Source organism: Callorhinchus milii, unplaced genomic scaffold, assembly GCF_018977255.1.
Source record: "Callorhinchus milii isolate IMCB2004 unplaced genomic scaffold, IMCB_Cmil_1.0 Scaffold11, whole genome shotgun sequence".
NCBI lineage: Eukaryota > Metazoa > Chordata > Chondrichthyes > Chimaeriformes > Callorhinchidae > Callorhinchus > Callorhinchus milii.
The window spans coordinates 4,830,039-4,851,587 of NW_024704752.1; the positions used below are offsets into that span (position 1 = coordinate 4,830,039).

Here is a 21,549-nt window from a genome sequence, read left to right on the forward strand (position 1 = left end):
ACCAGTCACTGTGTGTGAGGCCAGACAGTCTGAATATATCACATCTTCTTATATATACAAAATGATATACATAATTCTACACAAAATATAACGTCAATTCACTTTACAGTACATTCTGTGAAGCGCTTTGAGATGTCTCGAAGATGTCTCGAAGGCACTATATAAAATGCATGGATTATTATTATAATTAATTTTAAAGAAACTTAATTTAAGCATAACATTTCTGAATATTAATGTTTGAATACACGTTCCAGCATATTGGATGATGCACTGTCCTGTAATTACACTGAGGCAAGAGACATTTTAGAACCTCACTGTTTAGGTAGTGTTATATTGATGGATCTAAATTTCTGACAGATGAATTCATCCAGTGACTGTACTGAAAGACTAGCTGTTGCCACCATACTTTTGATGAGACACAGCCTCAAGACTAGATGGCAGAGTTCAGCTGGTCAAGGGCAAGTTTAGGACAGACACCAAGAAGTATTTTATACATAGGGCAATGACAGGGGATGAGATCAAATGGGCTGAGAGATCTTCCTCACCCAAACCTCTGTGATGTGCAAAAAACAGCATCCTGTGAGTTGGGGCAGTTTAATTCAAGGCAAGTGGTTCCTGGCTGTCAGGCTCATCGACTCAACGGTACGGGAGGACAGGTTACTCATTTTGATGGTTAAACTCGAATGGGATTTAATCCCGGGGGGCAAACACCTCAGAAGGAGGAAAAGCTTCTCTCTGAAATTGTGGCCGACAAATCCATAGAGAATGGGGTTCAGACAACTGTTGGAGTAAGCTAGGCAGATGGTGAAGGGGATGGAAGAGTCAATCATTTCAGAAAAATAGCAATTTTGGATCACGTTTAACCGGAAAAGTACGTCGAAGAAAGTGATGATCTGGTAGGGAAGCCAGCAGAAGAGAAACATTATGACAACGGCTAGTATCACCTTGAAGGCTTCATTATTGGTCTGCTTGCTCCGTGTGATGTGATAGGCCTGCATCAGACTCCGCAAGATTAGGAAGTAACACGTCAGGATAATGAACGAAGGAATCAAAAAGCCCAGAAGGATTTTTAACAAAGCCATCCCGAATATCCACTGCTCCTTGTGGCGTTCCGGGTATTGGAAAGCACAGATCGTTTTATTCCAGCTCTCGTAGGAGACGGTATCTCGGAGGAAGGTGTTGGGCAGGCTGGTTACTGCAGCCAGAAGCCACACCACAGTACAAACCACACGAGCTTGGATTAAGGTACGTTTTGACCGGGATCTCATAGGGTGGACAATGGCTAGATAGCGGTCAATACTGAGACATGTGACCAGGAATATGCTTGCATTCATGTTGATGAGGACAAATGTGGAGCACATTTTGCAGAGGAAGCCCCCGAATGGCCAGTGGTAGCCCATGGCGGTATAGGCTGCCCACACAGGCAAGGTGATGATGAAGATCAGGTCAGCTAGTGCCAGGTTCAGCAAGAAGATGTTAGCCACGGTGATCACCTTCAGGTAGCAATAAATGACAATCACAACCAGGCCGTTTCCGATGACGCCCACCACAAAGATCACACTGTATGTGATGGGGATCAGGAGGAATATGTAATCATGTCTCCCACCCAGCACACAGCTCTGGGCTTCTCCCTGTGAGGCATTCCCCATGGAATCATTCAGCAGGTTGTGCTCCATCCTGACTGCAAGCTTGGTCGCTCCTGTCCGGTGCTAGCGCCTTTTGGTCACTTAGAGCCAACTTATGCCAGCACCTGCAAGTGGAGAAGATATGGTGTAAATGACAGACTCTTTAATTGCAGCATTAAGCTCTCTCTTTCCTTTAATGCAGCAGGATCCAATGTCCCAACGCAAGATGAGAGGGCAGGTTCAATAACAACAACTTGCATTTATATGCAACTAGCAGGGTAGCATCTCAGGGTGCTTGACCGGGTGGGGGTGGGAGGAGAAACCTTGTGGGGTGGGACAGTGACCACTTCTTCAGACACCTGGTGTGTGACACTGACACAAATTGTGTGAGAGAGACACAGGTTGTGTGACCTGGAGTGTCTGACAGAGACCTGGGGTGTGTGACAGATATCCCACAGTCTGCATTCCCACACATGTTGAGGGACAGAAATCTATATTTAATTTTCCAGCCACACCCTGAGGCGTCCACATTGTGCAAATTCCTCTCTGCAAATCAATTAAACACTCCAGCCAAGTTCCCAAGCACACACTCCCAGGCACAGTAAATCCAGCAGTCAAACATGTCGGCTGATTAGACAATGAAGGGTAGGATGCTCTTAAGCAGCACTAGGCTCAGGTAGATCATGGTCTGATCTCAGAGACTGAATTATTGTGTTTAAATGCAAGGAACAACACTTGATGAGGAAGAGCTGCTTTGGGCTGACATCTCCAGAAACCCTATTGGCTACTTCAGCTAAATGCAACTCTACAGTAGGTCAGTTTGTAGCTCAGGCATAATGCGGACTGAGAAGGGAATGGGATTAGAGTAGAAAGCTTCATTTGGGGGACGAGCTGTGTTGTCTCCCCATACAGGGCTTGCAAAATGGGCAGACAGATGGCAAATGAAATTTAATGTAGGAAACGTGAAGTAATTCACTTCAGCAGGAAAAATAAACAAGGATAGTACCAGGATTGGTAGGTTTCTGTTATCAGGAGAGACTATATAGGTTAGGCCTTTTTTCACTAGAGAAGAGATATTTTGGGGGGACCAGATAGAGGTGTTTAACATTATAAAATCGTTTAATAAGGTTAACATAACAGGCTATTTGCACTGGTTGGGGAGTCTGCAACCAGGGACACAGCTATAAGCTAACGACTGAAGGGGGTCTAAAAGAACATTTAGAAGGAATTACTTCACACAGAGAGTGGTGAGATTGTGCAACTCGCTGCCTGAAGCGGTGGTTGAATCAAATACTATAGATACATTCAAGAGAAAGCTAGACCTTCACATTAGCAAGAGGGTAATAGAAGGGAGACTGGTGTGGCACATAAACACCGGCACGGACTGGTTGGGCCGAGTGGCCTGTTTCCGTGCTGTACAATCTGCGTAAATCCCCATGTTGTGCTCTGCCTCTGTCCATCTTGTTAAGATGTACAAAGATAATGACCTCTCTCACTTCTCAAACTAACACAAAAAAAAATCATCAACCGCCCACCACCCCCTCTCACATCCCAGATTGTGACTATCATGGGGCCTGTCTATCTTTCCGAATGTCTGTTCGTTTGTCTGTCTGTCCATCTGTTTGTCTGTCTGTCTGACTGTCCAACTGTCTGTCTGTGCAACTGTCTGTGTCCAGCCCCTCGGTTTGCTACTAAATATTATTTGCTTTGTTTGTGAAGCTCCAGGTGTCAGTGTACATGCGTGAGTTGCACTCAAAGCAATAAGAGAAGGTTTCTGGGCACGGTTGAGCGGCTGAATGATGTGAGAAGATTTAGTTGATTGCTGGGTGGATGTGTGCGAAAGCCCAGTGAGCAACAGCTGACTAAATAGCACACTAACAGCCGGTGTATAGGTGGAGCTGAGCTGGCGACGAGTATGTGAAGGTAACAGGTCTTTCACAGCATTTCCTCAGTTAACTAAGCTTGTCCCAGCCTGACCACACTCCACACCTTTGCGATGTGCGGCTGCTATTTCCTCTAGTGGGGAATTTCCTGATATTTGCTACTTGTGCTTAATCATTGCTCTACTCCCTGGCATCTCCCTATCTCTCGGACCTGCTCACACCCCACTCCACTACCCACGAGACCCTGCCTTGCTGTATAAATGCAATTTGTTGTCGCTGCTATTGCTATAATCCCAGTATAACTGCTTTATAATCATCAACACTCAATAACTGTATTGAGACTAGGACATCAACTCTCCAAACAACAACAAATTATATTTATTTAGCACCTTTCACATCGGGAGGACATGCCAAAGTGTTGGACAGTTTGCACCTGAGCTGGGGTTTGGAGACAAGAGGGGTGGAAAGTAGGGGTGGGGGTGGGAGGATGACCGAATGCACCATCAACGAAGAAGGTCTTGAGATGGGTCTTGGGAGAAGCAAGGGAGGGGGCTAGCCAGAGGGATTCGGGATGGAGTTCCAGAGGATGGGGGCAGAAAGGCTGAAGGTCTGACCTCCGATAGTGGAGCTGGTAGGGAGGGGGACATGGAGTAGGCCAGTGCCCAAATCTCTCCCTCAACCCAGTGCTCTGGGACACTACCTACAGTTGTTGTTGTTGTTTCAAATAATGGGTGGGGGGAGTGTAAAGTGCGCTGGTTTCTTACAGAATTCCTTAATGAATCTTCTGATCACTGGACGTCCATTGTCCCAATAGTAGCCATGGTGCTGAGAGCGGACTCCAGGGGTGAGTGTGATGTGCTTCCTGCAAGTGTACTGGAACATACATCACTTCCACACAGATCTGGGAGTGAAGTCAGTAAAATTCAAGTCTGCACGTACACCTGGAGTCCAGCTTGCATCAGGCTAAACCTGAAGGCTCTCTCCGGCCTTCTGCATGTCCTTCGTGCCCCCCCGTTCCACCATTGGCGGCCGCACTTTCAGCCACTGCGCCCCGCAACTCTGGAACGCTCTTCCTCTATCCCTCCGCCCTGCCCCTTCCTTTCCCATCTTCAGGTCGTGCCTGAATACTTTCCTCTTTGCCGTGCCTACGGTCACCTTCTCCCCCCAACCCCCCCCACCCATCTCGGTGTCATGCTTTGCCACGATCAAGCGCTCTGAGATGCTACCCTGTGTGAGGGGTGCTATATAAATGCAAGTTGTTGGTGTAGTGTGTCCTGCTCGGGTCAGGCCGGCCCCAGAGACAGGTCAGAACTGATCCCCAGTGTTAAAGGAATGAGCTACGAGCAACAATTGGACAAGCTGTGTCTGTCTCTATCTGTCTTTAACTCTGTCTGTCCAACGCTTTGGGAAGTCCTCCCAACGGAAAGGCGCTGTACAAATTAAACTTTGTTGTTGTTGTTATGCCTCAAAAAGAGACTTCTCAAAGAGAATCTTAGAGAGGTGTGTAAGAATTTAATAGGACCGAGAACAAATCTATGGAAACGCTACTTCAGTCAGCGAGTATAACTGTATGGAACAGTGTCCACGGGGAGACGGTGGAGGGAGAAAGTGTTGTTTCTTTGAAAAACAAATTAGACAGATTTCTGTTAGACAATAATATCTCGGGATACAGTGTATGGTTTGGGATACGACATGTCAGGATGGTGGAAGGCGAATGGGATGGACCTCAGTATTCTTTCGCCAGCAAATTCTTATGTGCAGTCCTGTAGCTCAGTTGTTAGAGCACTTGCCTCACAAGCGAGAGACCTGGGTTTGATTCCCGGCAGGGCGAAACCTTGGGCACGTTTCCTTACTCCACATGCTTGATAATAATCCCTCAAGAAAAAAAAACAATAATAATTTGGTCACTTCAATCCACGGCTGTTTGTGGGACGCTGCTGTGCGCAATCGGCTGCCGCGATTCGCCCACAAAATGTAGTCAATTCACTTTACAGTCTATTCTGTGAAGCGCTTTGAGACGTTTCGAAGACGTGATAAGGCGCTATATCGAATGCAAGGATTATTATTATGTTCTAACAATAAGAACCTGCTCGTTGCAACATTTTCTGATGAGATGTGAATCCAGTCTGAGTCTCATACCCCCGGCAGCTGAGAGTCTGAGAGACAACGGTCTGTGTCCAAGTGACTCCTGGTGGCCAAATTCTGTACTGCCTTGAACACACTCAACATTAAATGGGATCCAAAATGATTGACTCCTCTGATGAGTGTTTCCCAGCAACTCCTGTTTTTGTTTCAGATTTGCAGCATCTGGAGTATTTTGCATTTTTCACTAACAGCCACCCGGTGGTCAGTGCTTTCGCTCTGAAACGATAAATGCTGACAAAATGAGCAGCCAAATGAGTGCGGCTCCCAAGTGAACTAATAATAAGTCCGTACAAAGTCAGCCCCATTTATTCAGGAATAAAGCTCTTTCTCCAAATAAGCTGCCCAACCCACAACCGTGGCCATCCCCTTGACCTCCTTATCACTCACGGCCTTGATATCTCCTACCTGTCCATCACAGACAAGGCTATCTCACACCATTTCCTCATCTCCCTTCCCTGGCAGTGATCCTAATGCAGCCATCAAGCTGCTAAACGGCTGCCTCCTGTGACCCTTAACTCCCTTGCCCTCCCTGAAATCCAGGGATATCTCCAAACCTCCCCACTCCCCCTGGTATAACAGTCACCTCCGCTTCCTCAAAATGCAAACCTGGATGCTCGAGTGCAGATGGCACAAATCTGGCCTCAAAATTCACCACCAGCTGTGGCTCGAGCACCTCCGCACATTGCCCCTCTCTCACAGACCCAAACTGCTTACACCCCAAACCATTTTGGAGGCCAAAAACAACCCAAAGGCGCTGTTCTCCACCATCCATCACTTCCTCCGCGCAAGCCCCCCCCAACTGCCTCCATCCTCACTTCAAACGCCAATAATAATAATAATCCTTGCATTTGATATAGCGCTTTTCACGTCTTCTAGACGTCCCAAAGTGCTTCACAGAATATATTGTAAAGTGAATTGACTGTATATTTGTGGGAAGTGTGAAGAGCTCCTAGATTTCATCTTCCTCCCCTAGTGCCCTTTCACACACACCCCCAGACCATCAACACCACCCCTCCTTCCAACACGACACCAACCACATCCCCCTCCCTACACTCCTTTGCCCCAATTACTCCCGAATCCCTCTCAACCACCATCTCCCAGATGAAGCCCATCATTTGCTGCCTCAAACCCCTCCCCACCCAGTTACTGGTCACTCAACTCCACAACCTCCCCACAACCCCCTCTCCCCGCTGCTGGCCGACACAGTCAACCAGTCGCTCTCCTCAGGCTGTGTTCCTCCCTAAAAAACGTTGTCATAATAATAATAATAATCCTTGCATCCTTATCACGTCTTCGAGACGTCTCAAAGCGCTTTACAGAATAGAGTGTAAAGTGAATAGATGAATAGACTGTGTATTTTGCACCTGAAAAGAAACACCCTTGACATATTCAACCTTACAAATTATCGTCCCATTTCCAACTTGCCCTTCCTTGTCAAAGGTCTGGAACGCACTGTCATCACTTTTGATGATTCTGTGTTTATTTTGAAAAATGAAAAATAAAAAGTTTAAGAATGAAAGGAATCACAAAGTGACTTGGTTGTTTGGAGTTGAAGTTCACTGAAAACGAGAATGAGTAGTTTCAGTTACAAAAGGCCTGATCAGGGCTGTGGGTTTCATGGGGAGAAATGTATCTCCCATTTCTTTATTAATAATAATGATCCTGAAAAATAATAATTTGATATAGCGCCTTATCACGTCATTGAGTCATCTCAAAGTGTTTCACGGAATAAATTGTAAACTGACTGACAGACAATTGTGCACAGAAATATCCCACAAACAGTAGTGGATTGAGTGATTTAATTACCAATGCATTTATTTTTTGAAGGGATTATTACACCCGAAGAACAATTCAGCCATTCGACTGACTGGGTTCCTATTTACTGCTAGGTGGGTAGAGTATGGAAACTTATAATAATCATAATAAATAATCCTTGCATTTGATATAGTGCCTTATTATGTCTTCGAGACAACAACAACAACTTGTGCCCTCCATGCTGGGTAGTGTCTCAGAGCGCTTAACAATGGTAGAGCCTGACTCCGAGCTAGGGGGGTGGGAGTGGGGGGAATATGGCTGTAAGCACAGCCGAAGAGGAAGGTTTTCAGGCAGAACTTGAAAAGGGGGAGAGTAGGGGCAAGGCGGAGGGATTGAGGGAGACTGATCCAGAGTTTCAGGGAATAGTGTCTGAAAGCGAGACTTCCGATGGTGGAGCGGAGAGTTTGAGACGACACAAAGTGCTTCACAGAATATACTGTAAAGTTAATTGACTATATTTTTGTGGGCGAAACGCGGCAGTCAATTGCGCACAGCAGTGTCTTAAAAAAAGTCATGGGTTAAGTGACCAAATTTTTTTTTAAAAATAGTTTAATATTGAAGAGATTATTACCCCGGGAAAAATCGAGTAGCAATTGGGTTTCTGCTTACTGCTAGGTAAACTGAGGCATGTAGAGTAAGGAAACTTACCCAATATTTCACCCAGTCCAGGAATTGAACCCAGATCCTCTCGCTTGTGAGGCGATGCTCTAACCACTAAGCTACAGGACACCATGCATATACCTCGTGTAGACACCTACATAAGCTTCACACCACTGAACTAAAACAATGTGCATCAAAAATTACTAAAGAGATTGCTCAGCATCAGGGGAGATGGGCTGGTCAGAGACTGAGCTGCTTATATGAAAGGAGCTGGATAAATCACGCAGTTGACGGACTGAGATTTCAGAGACTTGTCAAGAATCAAACTTGTCTTGGGTTTCATCCCAGGTCCTCTCACTTTGCAAAGCAAGTGCTCTAACCAATACACTACAGGGCTCCTCACATATCAAAATAAGTGATTTAAACTTTCAAAGAAGAGATGAAACAGCTCACCTGAAGGGAATCGTGTGACTGGTGTTGACTGGCTCGCTCGCTCGCTCGCTCACTGGTGGCTTGTGGATTCTTCAGGCAGGGAAGTTGTGGAGCAAGTGGATAACACAAACTGTGTGCAGGCTGTACGTACATGTGCAGCTCATTTTATACTCAGCCTGACAGCAATAGGGTCAGGTAGAGATGAGGCCAGCTTGCCCTTTGAGTCTGCACTCCCAAGATTGACTGTGTGTCAGCCAGCATCACAGAGAGCTTTTCAGTCTTGTTTCCTGTTGTGATATTCTGGGTTTCTACATTCTGACTGGCTGCTGGTCTCCAGTGATTTGGATGATGACTCTTGTGTTTGTTTGTAATAAGCATTTTCCTCATTAATTAAGTTCCGAGACTAACGGAAATCATTAACAAATACAGCCTTCTGCTCTGCATGACTCCAGCAACATCCCCGTTAACCCAGTTATCGCTCACGCTGAAAGCAGTGATGCATCTTTCAGTTACAGTCAAATTGATTCATTTGTGCATTTTATACATTAATTATATAAGTCCTGTAGCTTAGGGGTTAGAGCACTCGCCTCACAAGCAAGAGATCTGGGTTTGATTCCCGGCAGGGTGAAATGTTGAGCAAGTTTCCTTACTCCACATGCCTTTGTTTACCTAGCAGTAAATAAAAACCCGGTTGTTAGTCCTTTGGCAATCGTTTTTCTGGGAGTAATAATTCCTTCCAAAAGAAATGATGATAATAAATTAGTCACTTGAATCCACGACTGTTTGTAGGACGCTACTGTGCGCAATTGGCTGCTGCATTTTGCCCACAAAATATCATCAGTTCACTTTGCAGTGTATTCTGTGAAGCGCTTTGAGATATCTCGAAGACGTGATAAGGCATTATATCAAATGCAAGGATTATTATTATCATAAGCAAGCAAAGGCTTTAATACTCATTATGAATCTCTGTGACTGTTCTCCATCTGTTCTCCTTGTGATTTATCATTAAACCACGATTATGTGGAGTATCCCACGTTTATCCCAGTTTATACCCCCCTCCTCATCCCACATTCACTCAAATCCATTGGCCACTCACCCCATTTTATTTTTGGTCAGCCAGGTGTCTGATACATACAAAAACCCATCACTGTGCTTAATAGTCGCCAAACCAAACTGAGAATTCCATGCATCCCACCTACTCAAGGAAATTGCAGAGATAGATTGTTGGAATGGAATGTGTGCTCTCCCCCTGGTTTACTAACGAGTTTAAATTGATGCCCTCTGGTGATTGACTCCCCGACCAGTGGAAACAATTTCTCTTTATTGACTCTATCAAAACCCCTCATGATTTTAAAGACCTCGATCAGGTCACGCCTCAAATCTCTTTGATCCAGCGGAAAAACTCCCAGTTCGTCCAATCTCCGCTCGAAACCCAAACCACTCAGCAATCTCCGGTAACATCTGAGTAAAATCCTAGGTTATTTTACAACGGTTTGCAGTGAGGTGTAGCTGTTTATTGTTCTGGGTAAACAGGATATACAGTACCAGTGCGATCATTCTTGTAATTGCTTCATGAAGTTTTATTGCCAACTGGCCTTTCAGAGCTGGTCTCAGCCTTGCCGAACTTCAGGTAATTTGATTGTTATTCTGGTGCTATTACATTGCTGCTAAGTACCATCTACGAGCTGTAAACAGCTACAGTTGATAGCAGATGCTCTCAGCAAATCACAGGCACCGAGAACAGAGACAGCACCGCTCCAGCCTACGGAAATTGTAATTATATGGTGCTGTAAAAACGCCCCCTCTCCAGGCAAGGTAAGTACTCTCATTGATCCAGGTGCTGAAGTCTCTACTACATCAAATATAATTCCTGGGTCACAAAACCTTTAGTAATGAGAGCCCAGAGGGAAGTTTGCACTGACATCCACTAGAGCTCTCTGCTCTAAGCCAAATTCCCTGCTCGTTTACACTATCCCTTTTCACATTTGTTTAAGCCCTGTTAATCACTTCACTTTGGTAGCCACACATAGCAATGCATTCCAGGTTCTGTGTCAAAAGGTTTCTTCTAACCTCCCTGATGGTTTAAGTTTCTGCGCCTTGTCACTGATTTACCACCCTGGGGTAATTGGGGCTATCCTCCCAGACTGGGCTAGATCATGCCTCACAAAGACAAAGCAAATCATTTCTCAGATTGGGTACCCAACACTGAACCTAGTATTCAAAATGAGCTGTGCGCAGCTGTCTATATCACTGGAGAAACACATCCTTACTTTATATTGTAGATTGATGGGTGCTGTGTGTTGGGGGCTATGTGTTGCATGTTCCCATGGCCAAGACCAGCTGGGTAAGGCTACCTATTCACTAAGAGATGAAGGCAAAGCGATTGATCCATTAATCTGCGTGAGTCAGGCTGTGCCCAGACTCTTGTCTTTCTTTAGTTGATAAATGGCATCAGGACAAAGGTGGATTTCCTGGCACAGGCTCCTCTAGATACTGAGCTCTAGCCAGAGGAACACTGAGTGTTGGCTCCATTCTTATCAAGCCTCATCGCAATGGTTGGAAGGGAAAAGAATGTTTTATATTTTGCTGTCATATTTTGCCATCTTTTTGTCTTTCAATGTTCATCGAATATTAATAATAATCCTTGCATTTGATATAGTGCCTTATCACGGCATTGAGTCGTCTCAAAGCGCTTCACAAAATATATTGAAAAGTGAAACAAAAACAGAAGTCGCTGGGAACACTCAGCAGATCAGGCAGCATCTATGGAGAAAAGAAAGTGAGTCAACATTTCGGTTCCAAACCCTTCGTCAGAACTGGGCGAAACATGTAACCATTATTACTGAGATCCATATTCCTAGCATTCGCCTTGTTGTAAATCAGCTGTAAACAGTTAATGATATTGGAGTCAGAAGATGATAGAGAGTGAAACACTGGATGCTAAAACCTCTTGACATTGGCTCTGGCACATGCTCTACCTCCTCAGAATGATAGTGTGGAATGTTTAGGACTGCAGGGAATCCTGACTGCATCGCAAGATGTGAAGCGTGAGACCTGGTTGTTTGTATGAAAGTCACCATGTTTGGTTCACTGTTACTGGCTCAATTTGTTATTTGTGCCTCTTTACAATTACCTTACAAGGTCTCGAGCGTGAGCAAAGAGCAGGGTTGTTACCTTGTTCACCGCAGGGTATGGACTGCATGGTAATAAAACTCATGTGTCTGAGAAATCTGCTCTCACACCAATACCATAACTCAATCAGTCAAGGACAGAATCTATTCTAAGCACATCCAGCAGAAAACAAACACAATCCTGAATTGTCTTCAAATTGATATATATTATATAAAGACAGTTTCAAAAAGGCCCAATCGCTAAGGGATTTATTTCTAGAAGAGTAAAGAGCAAGGTTGTGTACCTCTGATTGTCTTATCTCTAATCAACTTTCACAGAAAACTGATTATATTTAGCACAGTTTGTCATTCTCAAGCCATCCTCCCTTAGAGCTTTTCCTAAGATAAGATGTTAGCATTTGATGGATGGACTGCCAGTGATGATCAGACCAATTAATCTTTCTCTAATCCCTTGAATCTCTGTTTCCTTTCTTTATATTTAACCCTATTTATCAGCAGAATTATAGAACAATATTTTTTTATTTAAATTTATACAGCTCCTTTCACATCAGGGGTGGGGGAGGATTGTCTCAAATCGCTTCACAGGCTGACTGGGAGATCATGTGCAAAAGGTCTTAAAGGGCGATTATTAAAGACTGAGGTTTTTAGCTGTGTTTTGAAGATGTTGAGGAAGGGAGCGAGGCAGAAGGACTCCAGGATGAAGTTCCAGAGTGTGGAAATAGAATGGCTGAAAGCTCGCCTGCCAATGGTGGGTGGATTCCTTGGGGCAAGTGTGTGGTGAGATTTGAATACGATCCGCTGGGGGATGGGGAGCCAGTGAAGCAGAGCCAGATTACAATACAAGTTACACATATACAGTGCTTTTCATGTTGGTTGGATGTCTCAAAGCGCTAAAGCGCTCAACTGGGCATCTGAAGTGTTGGGGGGGGGGGGGAAAGAGTGGGGGCAGGAGTGTGGCTGGGGGGCAAGGGGAAAGATGACCAGAAGCTCAGTCAAAGAGGTAGGTCTTCAGATAAACTTTGAATGATGTGAAGGAGGGAGGGAATCAGAGGGATCATGGGTTGGAGTTGCAGAGAGCAGATGCAGATAAGGTAAAAGCAGTGGGAAAGCTTGCCAGACAGTGCTGTCGATGGCAAGCTATGCAGTTTTAGCTGGTAAGACTCCAACAGTTACCCCAATTGCTTTTATTATTATCCCCTGGGGTCCCCAAGCCATGGCTCTATTTGCAATTAGCTAAGCAGAGTGCATCCCTCCAGGGAGAGAATACACATTCAATTGCAATAAATATCTCAGGAGTTTACATGGATAGGGTGACCAAAAAGTCATGATATCTACCCTATTATATATTAAAACAATATCATTTATTTAATACTGTTAGAGATTGTAATGGCATCACAACTTTTGGGTCACACTGTGCAAGTAGGATGCATGAAATTCTCAGTTTGGTTTGGAGACCCTTTAGCATGGTGACGGGTTTCTGCATGTGTCAGACCCCTGGCTGGCCAAGAAAAATGAAGGTATGAATGAGGGTCTCGTCTGCCCATGGGGAGAGGTAGTTGTGGAGGTGGGCAATGTGTCGAACGTGATGCAATACCAAGAGATAGAGAGAGAGAGCCTGGGTATTGGGTTTGAAGGACAGTTGGGAGGAGTCGCACAAGACATCCCGGCTCCATGAGGTGAAATGAGTATCCTTGCAGATCGATGAGGTCTGAGAAGGCGCTGATGGGAAGTAAACAGGAGAGCCTCAGTTTGGCTGCTGGATATTTTTTCTTGGTCAGCCAAGACTGAGGCTTTCTGGCTTAGGAACAGGACTCCCAAGACGGCCACAGAGGCTGGACTTGATTGACATTCTGTTGCCAAGCATGCCAACTCGAAGCCTGCTCAGCTCTAAGGATACCCCACTTATGTCTCCCAGAGGTTAGTTAATTCCCTTTTAAACACCGCAATCCAAAAACAACAGCAACAAATTGCAATTATACAGCACTTTTCATGTTGCTTTATATCGTTTGGCTGACAGTATCCTGTTAGAGCACTTTTCTGAGCTTGGTTTATTATCCATTGTATTTTGTTTGCGAAGGATAGGAGATATAATATTTTGCCCAGAGCACTCATGCTTTTTTATCACTTGTTACTTGATTAAGAAGAGGATCTGACATTTATTTCTAGTGTTTATCCTTGAAATCACAAGTGAGTTATTTCCTGTCTCAGGAATGGGAATTAAAATTGGATTTTACATGTTGGTAGACACCGTCTATTTATAATGCTGCTGTCCTTTTATAATTAAACAAGTTTATTATTAGTTTAGGATTGATTTATATTTGAATTTAGATTTAACAATAACTATTAGAAATGGCGAGCTGGCTTTCGTGCTCTCCATTATGTCAAATAAACAGATGGTAACTCCCATTCTAGAAACTAACGTGAAAAGCCTGTATGTTTTGGATGCACTCAGCAGCCAAACAGCCACAAAGTGAGTGATTAATTTTATTTGGGGAAATTGTTGGACAAGACACTGGGAAAGAGAAATTCCCTTCTCTTTTCAAATAGCCAGGCGATCTTTAGATTAGCAGCTCATTCACCCCAGATGCTCTCTCAGTCAGCAAGAACAACAAACAACTTACATTTAAATGGCAACTTTCACTTTTCTGGAGCTCGTCTCAAAGATTCCACAGAGTCGACCGGGAACCCGAACTGGGGGGACGGGTGACCAAAGGATTACCGCAGTCAAATTTTTGGGGGAATGTGGTATCCTCTGCCACAGTCAGTTGTTGGGATAGCAACTTTGCGCACATTCACAAAAAGACTGAACACACGGTTAAGAGACAATAAAGTTGAGAAACATGGGGGAAAAGCCAAGATTTGGGACTAGGGATAGAACCTGGGATAGGCATTCATGTGGAGCATAAACACCAGCTGAACCGGATGGGCCGAATGCCTGTTTCTATAAATCTAAAAAGAATAGTCTTCAGTTGGTGACCATATTTTGTAAACTAAATCCGCAGACATATTTTAAAAAATGACCTCACCACAATTCCTGATGCTGGCAATATGAGGAAGCTTGTTGGATTAATGGTTGTGTTTCTCTCTATTTTAGAATGTTATTGTTCTTGCCTAATCTGTTGCTGAATTTAAGACGAGGCAATTTGACCAGGAACACAATACCTCAATCAGGACTGTCCACGGAAATCGATGACACATGGTCACCCTATCTTAAGGTAAGTGTTAAAGATGGGGAGGGGGTGAGTCGGAGGGACTCTGGGATGGAGTTCCAGAGAGCACTGGCAGAATGGCTGAAAGTTTGCCCACTGATGGTGGGGCATATCAGTCAGAGGACATGAAGCACGTCAGTGTTCGATGAGCAAATGGAGCAGCCTGGTGGGATAGGTTGTAGGAGGTCACAGAGGTAGGGTGGGTTGAGACCACAATAAATAATCCTTGCATTTGATATAGGGCCTTATCACATCGTTGATATGTCTCACAGCGCTTCACAGAATATACTGCAAAGTGTAGTGACTGTGTATTTTGTGGGCGAAAATTTCTTTAGTTTTAAAAACCATGGAGGATTTTAACAGTGAGAATGAAGATCATGAACTCGATGTGTTGGGGAGTCAGTTGAGAAAAGGGTAGGAGACGCTTATGAAATCTGTATTGTTGATATAGGTATGGTGAGAAAACAAGAAAACAATTTTGATGTTAACCTATCTATAGTTACAGATAATAATTTATGTAATTATACAATGTAATTTAATTATAGGGTTTTCTTATTTAATAATATGTAAATATCTATTATAGTCTTTATAATAGACTATAATAATAAAAACATAATAATACATCTCAAAGCGCTTCACAGAATGTATTGTAAAGTGAATTGAATGTATATTTTGTGGGCAAAACATGGCAGGCAATTGCACACAGCATGTCCCATAAAAAGTCATGGATTGAAGTGACCAATTTATTATTTTTTTTGAAGGAATTATTACCTCCACAAAAGCAATCCACCAACCGACTAACAACAGGGTTCCTATTTACTGCTAGGTTAACAGAGGCATTGGAGTAAGGAAACTTGCCCAACATTTGCCAGGAATAGAACCCAGGTCTCTCGCTTACAAGGCAAGTGCTCTATCCTCTGAACTACAGGACAAGTTATTTGTTAAACAAGATAGTCGTCTCTGTTCCTGGGTCTTGACCAAAATCTTTATAAATTATCGTGCACAGTGGTTTCAGGTTCAACACTGATGCTTGAGAGGACATGAGCTGCAGATAGTCTGCAGCTTATGTAGTGATGACCTGGGAATCTGGCGAGCAGAGGTTTGGCATATCGAACCTGGATGTGATGGTGGTCTCTGGCTGTTTAGGCTCCTGCGGAAATACAGCGTGGATTACAATAAGCAAGAGAGGAAAGCAGTTAATTGAGGGGAAGCTGTTCTTGGACACAAGGTGGAGTTTTAAAAGCTTGTAGAGTGAAGGAGGAAGAGATAACTGAGGGGGCGTTAAGAATTACTCTGGCTCAAGATCCTGGGAAAGCATGAGTTTGAGCAGAAAGGTCAAAAAAGAGTGACCTGAAACGACTTAATGCAATTTTAGTTTACAAACACATGGGAATATTCCATTTCCAAACAATAATATGTCCCCTGATCAGCACAGATCCAAAGGAGCCCCAGCTGAGTGGTTCCCTGACTGAAATACTCTCCATCGGTTGGCGTGTGACCGTATCAAGGCCCTGGCAGAACAAACATAGGCAGAATCCCAAAAATATGGAATAAGATTTAGTGAAACTCAATCAATGTCGGGAGCAGCATCCATCATTACAAACATAGTCTACAAACATCCAGCATTATATCAACCTTGATAACTAATGATATTTCAGCTCATGAACTCACAACTTAATCTATAAAGTTAGTGTTCACTATACAAGGGCACATTCTCCTGCACCTTTTCTGTCTCGTGCTTAAAAATCTTCCATTGCTGCTCAACACCCCATGGGATTAAGGGAACAGTAGCAGCATGGATCCAAGATTGGCTGGGAGACAGAAAGCAGAGAGCCGTAGTGAAAGGTTGTTTTTCAGACAGGAAAGAGTTATATAATGGTGTCCCTCAAGGGCTGGTATTGGGATCACTGCTATTTTTAATATATACTAATGGCCTGGACTTGGATATGGAGAGCCAAATTTTAAAGTTTACAGATGACTCAAACTTGGAAACGTAGTAAACAGTGAGTTGGATAGTAACAGACTGCAGGAGGTATCCAGACATATACAGTACAAGCAGTGTAATAGACCTTCCCTGTCTTCTTGTTATTTTTCCCATTTTTTTTTAAAAACACATTTTTCCCCCTGCAATTCTGCTCACCTCCTCTCTCCTCTGCAAATTACAATGTTTTATCAACCCCAAATTCCGCTTTGATATACTGTAAAGTGGTGCAATTGTATTTTGTGACTGAATGTGATGGCCAATTTGAGCAATGTCCACAAACAGCCATGAAGTGAGCGACTAATTTTATTTCAGGGGATTGTTGGCCAGGACACCAGGAGAGAGAAACTCTCTTCTTTTTTCGAATGATGTCATGAGATCTTTAACGTCCACCTGAACAGCAAACAGTGAGTATGGGCTCTGCGTGTGACACAAAGCACCTCGTCAGCAAAGACTTCAAGTTCCAAGTCCCAAGATGGGGCTTCAACTTACAACCTCTGACTCAGGTGAGAGTTAACATTCAGCTGAACAGACAGCTGGAAACATAATTTATTGTCAAAATACAGCCCCTCCAACCTGGACTGTGAGCTCCTGCCTTCGTGTGCAACTCAAACACACAGCTTTCTGACCCAGAAATACAATGCAAAATTACATTTATATAGTGGCTAAGAGGGCAACCAAAAGAGGTACATTTATTGAGGTATCTTACTTTATGTATTAAATAGAACAACAAATTACATTTTTATAGTGCCCTTCATGTTGGGAGAAATAAATAGTATGCACTAATACTGCATTCAGCACATCTGAATTTGACAAACTGTATGGCATGCAACACAGACACGCAATCGGTCGTTACATACAGCAGACGCACGCAATCCGTCGTTACATACAGCAGACGCACGCAATCCGTCGTTACATACAGCAGACGCACGCAATCCGTCGTTACATACAGCAGACGCACGCAATCCGTCGTTACATACAGCAGACGCACGCAATCGTCGTTACATACAGCAGACGCACGCAATCCGTCGTTACATACAGCAGACGCACGCAATCCGTCGTTACATACAGCAGACGCACGCAATCCGTCGTTACATACAGCAGACGCACGCAATCCGTCGTTACATACAGCAGACGCACGCAATCCGTCGTTACATACAGCAGACGCACGCAATCCGTCGTTACATACAGCAGACGCACGCAATCCGTCGTTACATACAGCAGACGCACGCAATCCGTCGTTACATACAGCAGACGCACGCAATCCGTCGTTACATACAGCAGACGCACGCAATCCGTCGTTACATACAGCAGACGCACGCAATCCGTCGTTACATACAGCAGACGCACGCAATCCGTCGTTACATACAGCAGACGCACGCAATCCGTCGTTACATACAGCAGACGCACGCAATCCGTCGTTACATACAGCAGACGCACGCAATCCGTCGTTACATACAGCAGACGCACGCAATCCGTCGTTACATACAGCAGACGCACGCAATCCGTCGTTACATACAGCAGACGCACGCAATCCGTCGTTACATACAGCAGACGCACGCAATCCGTCGTTACATACAGCAGACGCACGCAATCCGTCGTTACATACAGCAGACGCACGCAATCCGTCGTTACATACAGCAGACGCACGCAATCCGTCGTTACATACAGCAGACGCACGCAATCCGTCGTTACATACAGCAGACGCACGCAATCCGTCGTTACATACAGCAGACGCACGCAATCGGTCGTTACATACAGCAGACGCACGCAATCCGTCGTTACATACAGCAGACGCACGCAATCCGTCGTTACATACAGCAGACGCACGCAATCCGTCGTTACATACAGCAGACGCACGCAATCCGTCGTTACATACAGCAGACGCACGCAATCCGTCGTTACATACAGCAGACGCACGCAATCAGTCATTACATACAGCAGACGCACGCAATCAGTCATTATATACAACACACACACACACACACAATTAGTCATTATAGACAGCAAACACACACAATCAGTCATTATATACAGCACATACACACAATCAGTCTGTTTCTATGGCTATAGAAGAACCGTAAAAGACACTGTATAATAAATACATTTTAATAAACATCTCCATGCTGTTTTCTACAGGATCAATAACACATTGCACTTCATTAATCTACAAAGCATATTTACAATCTGAGGCTGGCCCAGGAAGCTGCTACAGACCCACATGGATTCCCGGAATATGGCTCCAGCCGCCTTTCAGACCCTGCAGGAAATTCACGTGATGTTATAAAGTGTCAAGTTCAATTCATTGTAACATTTAAGAGAAATGTTGTAAAATGATCTGCAAGAGCTGCTTTTACCTGCCCCATACTTCTGTGCTCAGGAGAAGACATAGTAGACCACGATGGCGCAGCCCAATATCCAGCCCGCCAACACCAGAGTGGGAACCACAAAACGCTCCTCTGGAAACACAGCGGCAAAGAGGAATGAAACAACAACACATTACATTTGTATAGCACCTTTCGCATTGAGAGGACATCCCAAATTGTGAATTAAAGGGAATGTTTTTGGTTCTAAATCATTAAGTCTGCAATCATTGGCCTCCTAAAAGTGCATACTCCTTGATTAGTCAATAATAAAACATGAACAACAGAATTAATGAGCAATCTTAAAAATCCAATTCCATTATTTATCAGAAATCCAGAGAACCACAGTGCCCAGTTTGATATCAGCATTATGATATCTAGGAAGCACTTGGTCAAAAATAACACTGATCATTGACTCAGCAGCTTTTGAATTAGGTTGATATGCATATTAAACCTAAAGATAAACTGTTATAATTAGATTATTTTACAAATATCAATGAACAAACTACAAGAAGTTTGTGAATCTCTTTGTTATGTGTAAAGATTGAATATCAGAGGAGGAAAGGAATGTGCCTAGTGTCTCACACAGAGCCCATCCATACTCACGGAAATAATCCATTGTCAAACACCATCTACATGAAGCTCTCAACCTTGTCTAGCTCTCTTCCAGCCCTCTGCCCAAACTGATTTAAATACAATCACTCCGCTCATTGACAAATGCTAAACAGCCACCTGACCAGCTGTTTGCTTTTTTTTAAATGAGCAAGATTAGGTCTGCTCACTCCCATTAGTTGAATTCGACCGAAAACATTCCTGACCAGCTGTTTGCTGTAACTCTCTCCGTCACAGTCAACAGGTTCATTACATACCATTGGACACTTTACACATCACTCACTTTACACGTTACCTATCACATTGGACTCCCGTGGCGTAGTTGTTAGCGTGCTCACCTCGAAAGTGAGAGGACCTGAGTTCCATTCCCAGCCAGGGTGAAACTGGCTGGGAATGGAAGTTTCCCTACTCCACGTATCTCTGGGCAAGTTTCCCTACTCCACACATCTCTGGGCAAGTTTCCCTACTCCACACATCTCTGTTTACCTAGCAGTAAGTAGGAATCTGGTTGTCAGTCGATTGTTAGGATCACTTTCTGGGGGTAATAATCACTCAAAAATAAATAAAATAAAAATTGTGCTCACTGAATCCATGACTGTTTACAGGATGCTGCTGTGTGCATTTGGCTGCCATGTTTCACTTGCAAAATACACAGTCAATCTACTTTAGAATATATTCTGTGAAGTGCTTGAGACGTCTCAACAAAGTGATAAGATGCTATCTATTATGAGGAACAGGAAGGGTCCCTGTTCAGACCCCTGATATCTGTACCTCAATACCTCTCCCCATTGTGACTTGGATCCCCTTGGCTCCTTCTGCCTCCTTCCCTTCAGCCCAATCTGAACACACGTCCATGTCATGTCCTTGATACTCGGTGAACTCAGTTTGTGGAAGAGGCTTTCATTGGGACTTTGTCAAATATATCTTCCAAGTCTAAATACAATACATCATATGGCTTCCCACAGTCAATTTGGGCCAAAATATGTCTTGGAGCAGCACTCTGAAATACTATCCTGTGTGAAGGGCACTATATAAATGAAAGTTATTGTTGTTTGAGGTTGGTCAGTTAAGACCTATCCTTTCTGAACTCATGTTGTGGCTGTTAATTATTGAATTATTTTTATATAAGTAATCTTCCACTTCCTTTCTGAATGGTTGACTCTTCCTTATTCCCTATCATTGAGTTCAGGGTAACGTGGATATAGTTCCAGGATTGGTTCTGACACCTTCTTAAATATGGGATCATTTGCTGCTTCCATTCCATTGGTCCAGTCAGTCCTGTCTTAAATAGCTACCAAATTACTCCAGTAAATGTACAATCACATATAGTGAGAACAAACAGAAATTTGTATAAATTCAAACACCTACTATAATAAAAGGACTCCACATCCACTATAAATATTGGAAGCATGCACATGCACCAATGGATACATCAGCCAAATTTCGTATCTCATTTCAGTTTTATGTGAAATTTTACTCCTAGAACCTTAACACGTTACAGCAGAGACCACACCTTCCGTTTCCCCCACACCCCTGCAAATTACTCCTTTTCAGATAATTCCCCCTTGAAAGCTGACAGGAATCTCGCCTCAGCCACCACCCATCTTAATAGTTCCATGCGAAACCATTCTTCATTAAGTGGAGTCCTGTAGCTCAGTGGTTAGAGCACTCGCCTCGCAAGTGAGAAACCTGGGTTCAATTCCTGGCAGGGCGAAATGTTGGGCAAGTTTCCTTACTCCGCACGCCTGTTTAC

At 43.9% G+C, this 21,549-nt stretch overlaps 2 protein-coding genes across 2 annotated transcripts; both read right to left on the reverse strand.

Annotated features, from left to right (window-relative positions):
• Positions 1-513: 513 nt before the first annotated feature.
• On the reverse strand, positions 514-1,676 carry agtr1a (angiotensin II receptor, type 1a). The gene has a single exon (XM_007902452.2). It carries the CDS (start codon positions 1,674-1,676, stop codon positions 600-602), a length of 1,077 nt encoding a protein of 358 aa, XP_007900643.2. The 3' UTR covers positions 514-599.
• A 17,238-nt stretch (positions 1,677-18,914) lies between these two features.
• LOC103184451 (sarcoplasmic/endoplasmic reticulum calcium ATPase regulator DWORF-like) lies at positions 18,915-19,938 on the reverse strand. The gene is made up of 3 exons (XM_042339367.1): positions 19,791-19,938; positions 19,179-19,280; positions 18,915-19,081 (listed from the first exon to the last, which is right to left on the reverse strand). Exons 1-2 carry the CDS (start codon positions 19,801-19,803, stop codon positions 19,198-19,200), a joined length of 96 nt encoding a protein of 31 aa, XP_042195301.1. The 5' UTR covers positions 19,804-19,938; the 3' UTR covers positions 18,915-19,081; positions 19,179-19,197.
• Positions 19,939-21,549: the final 1,611 nt, after the last annotated feature.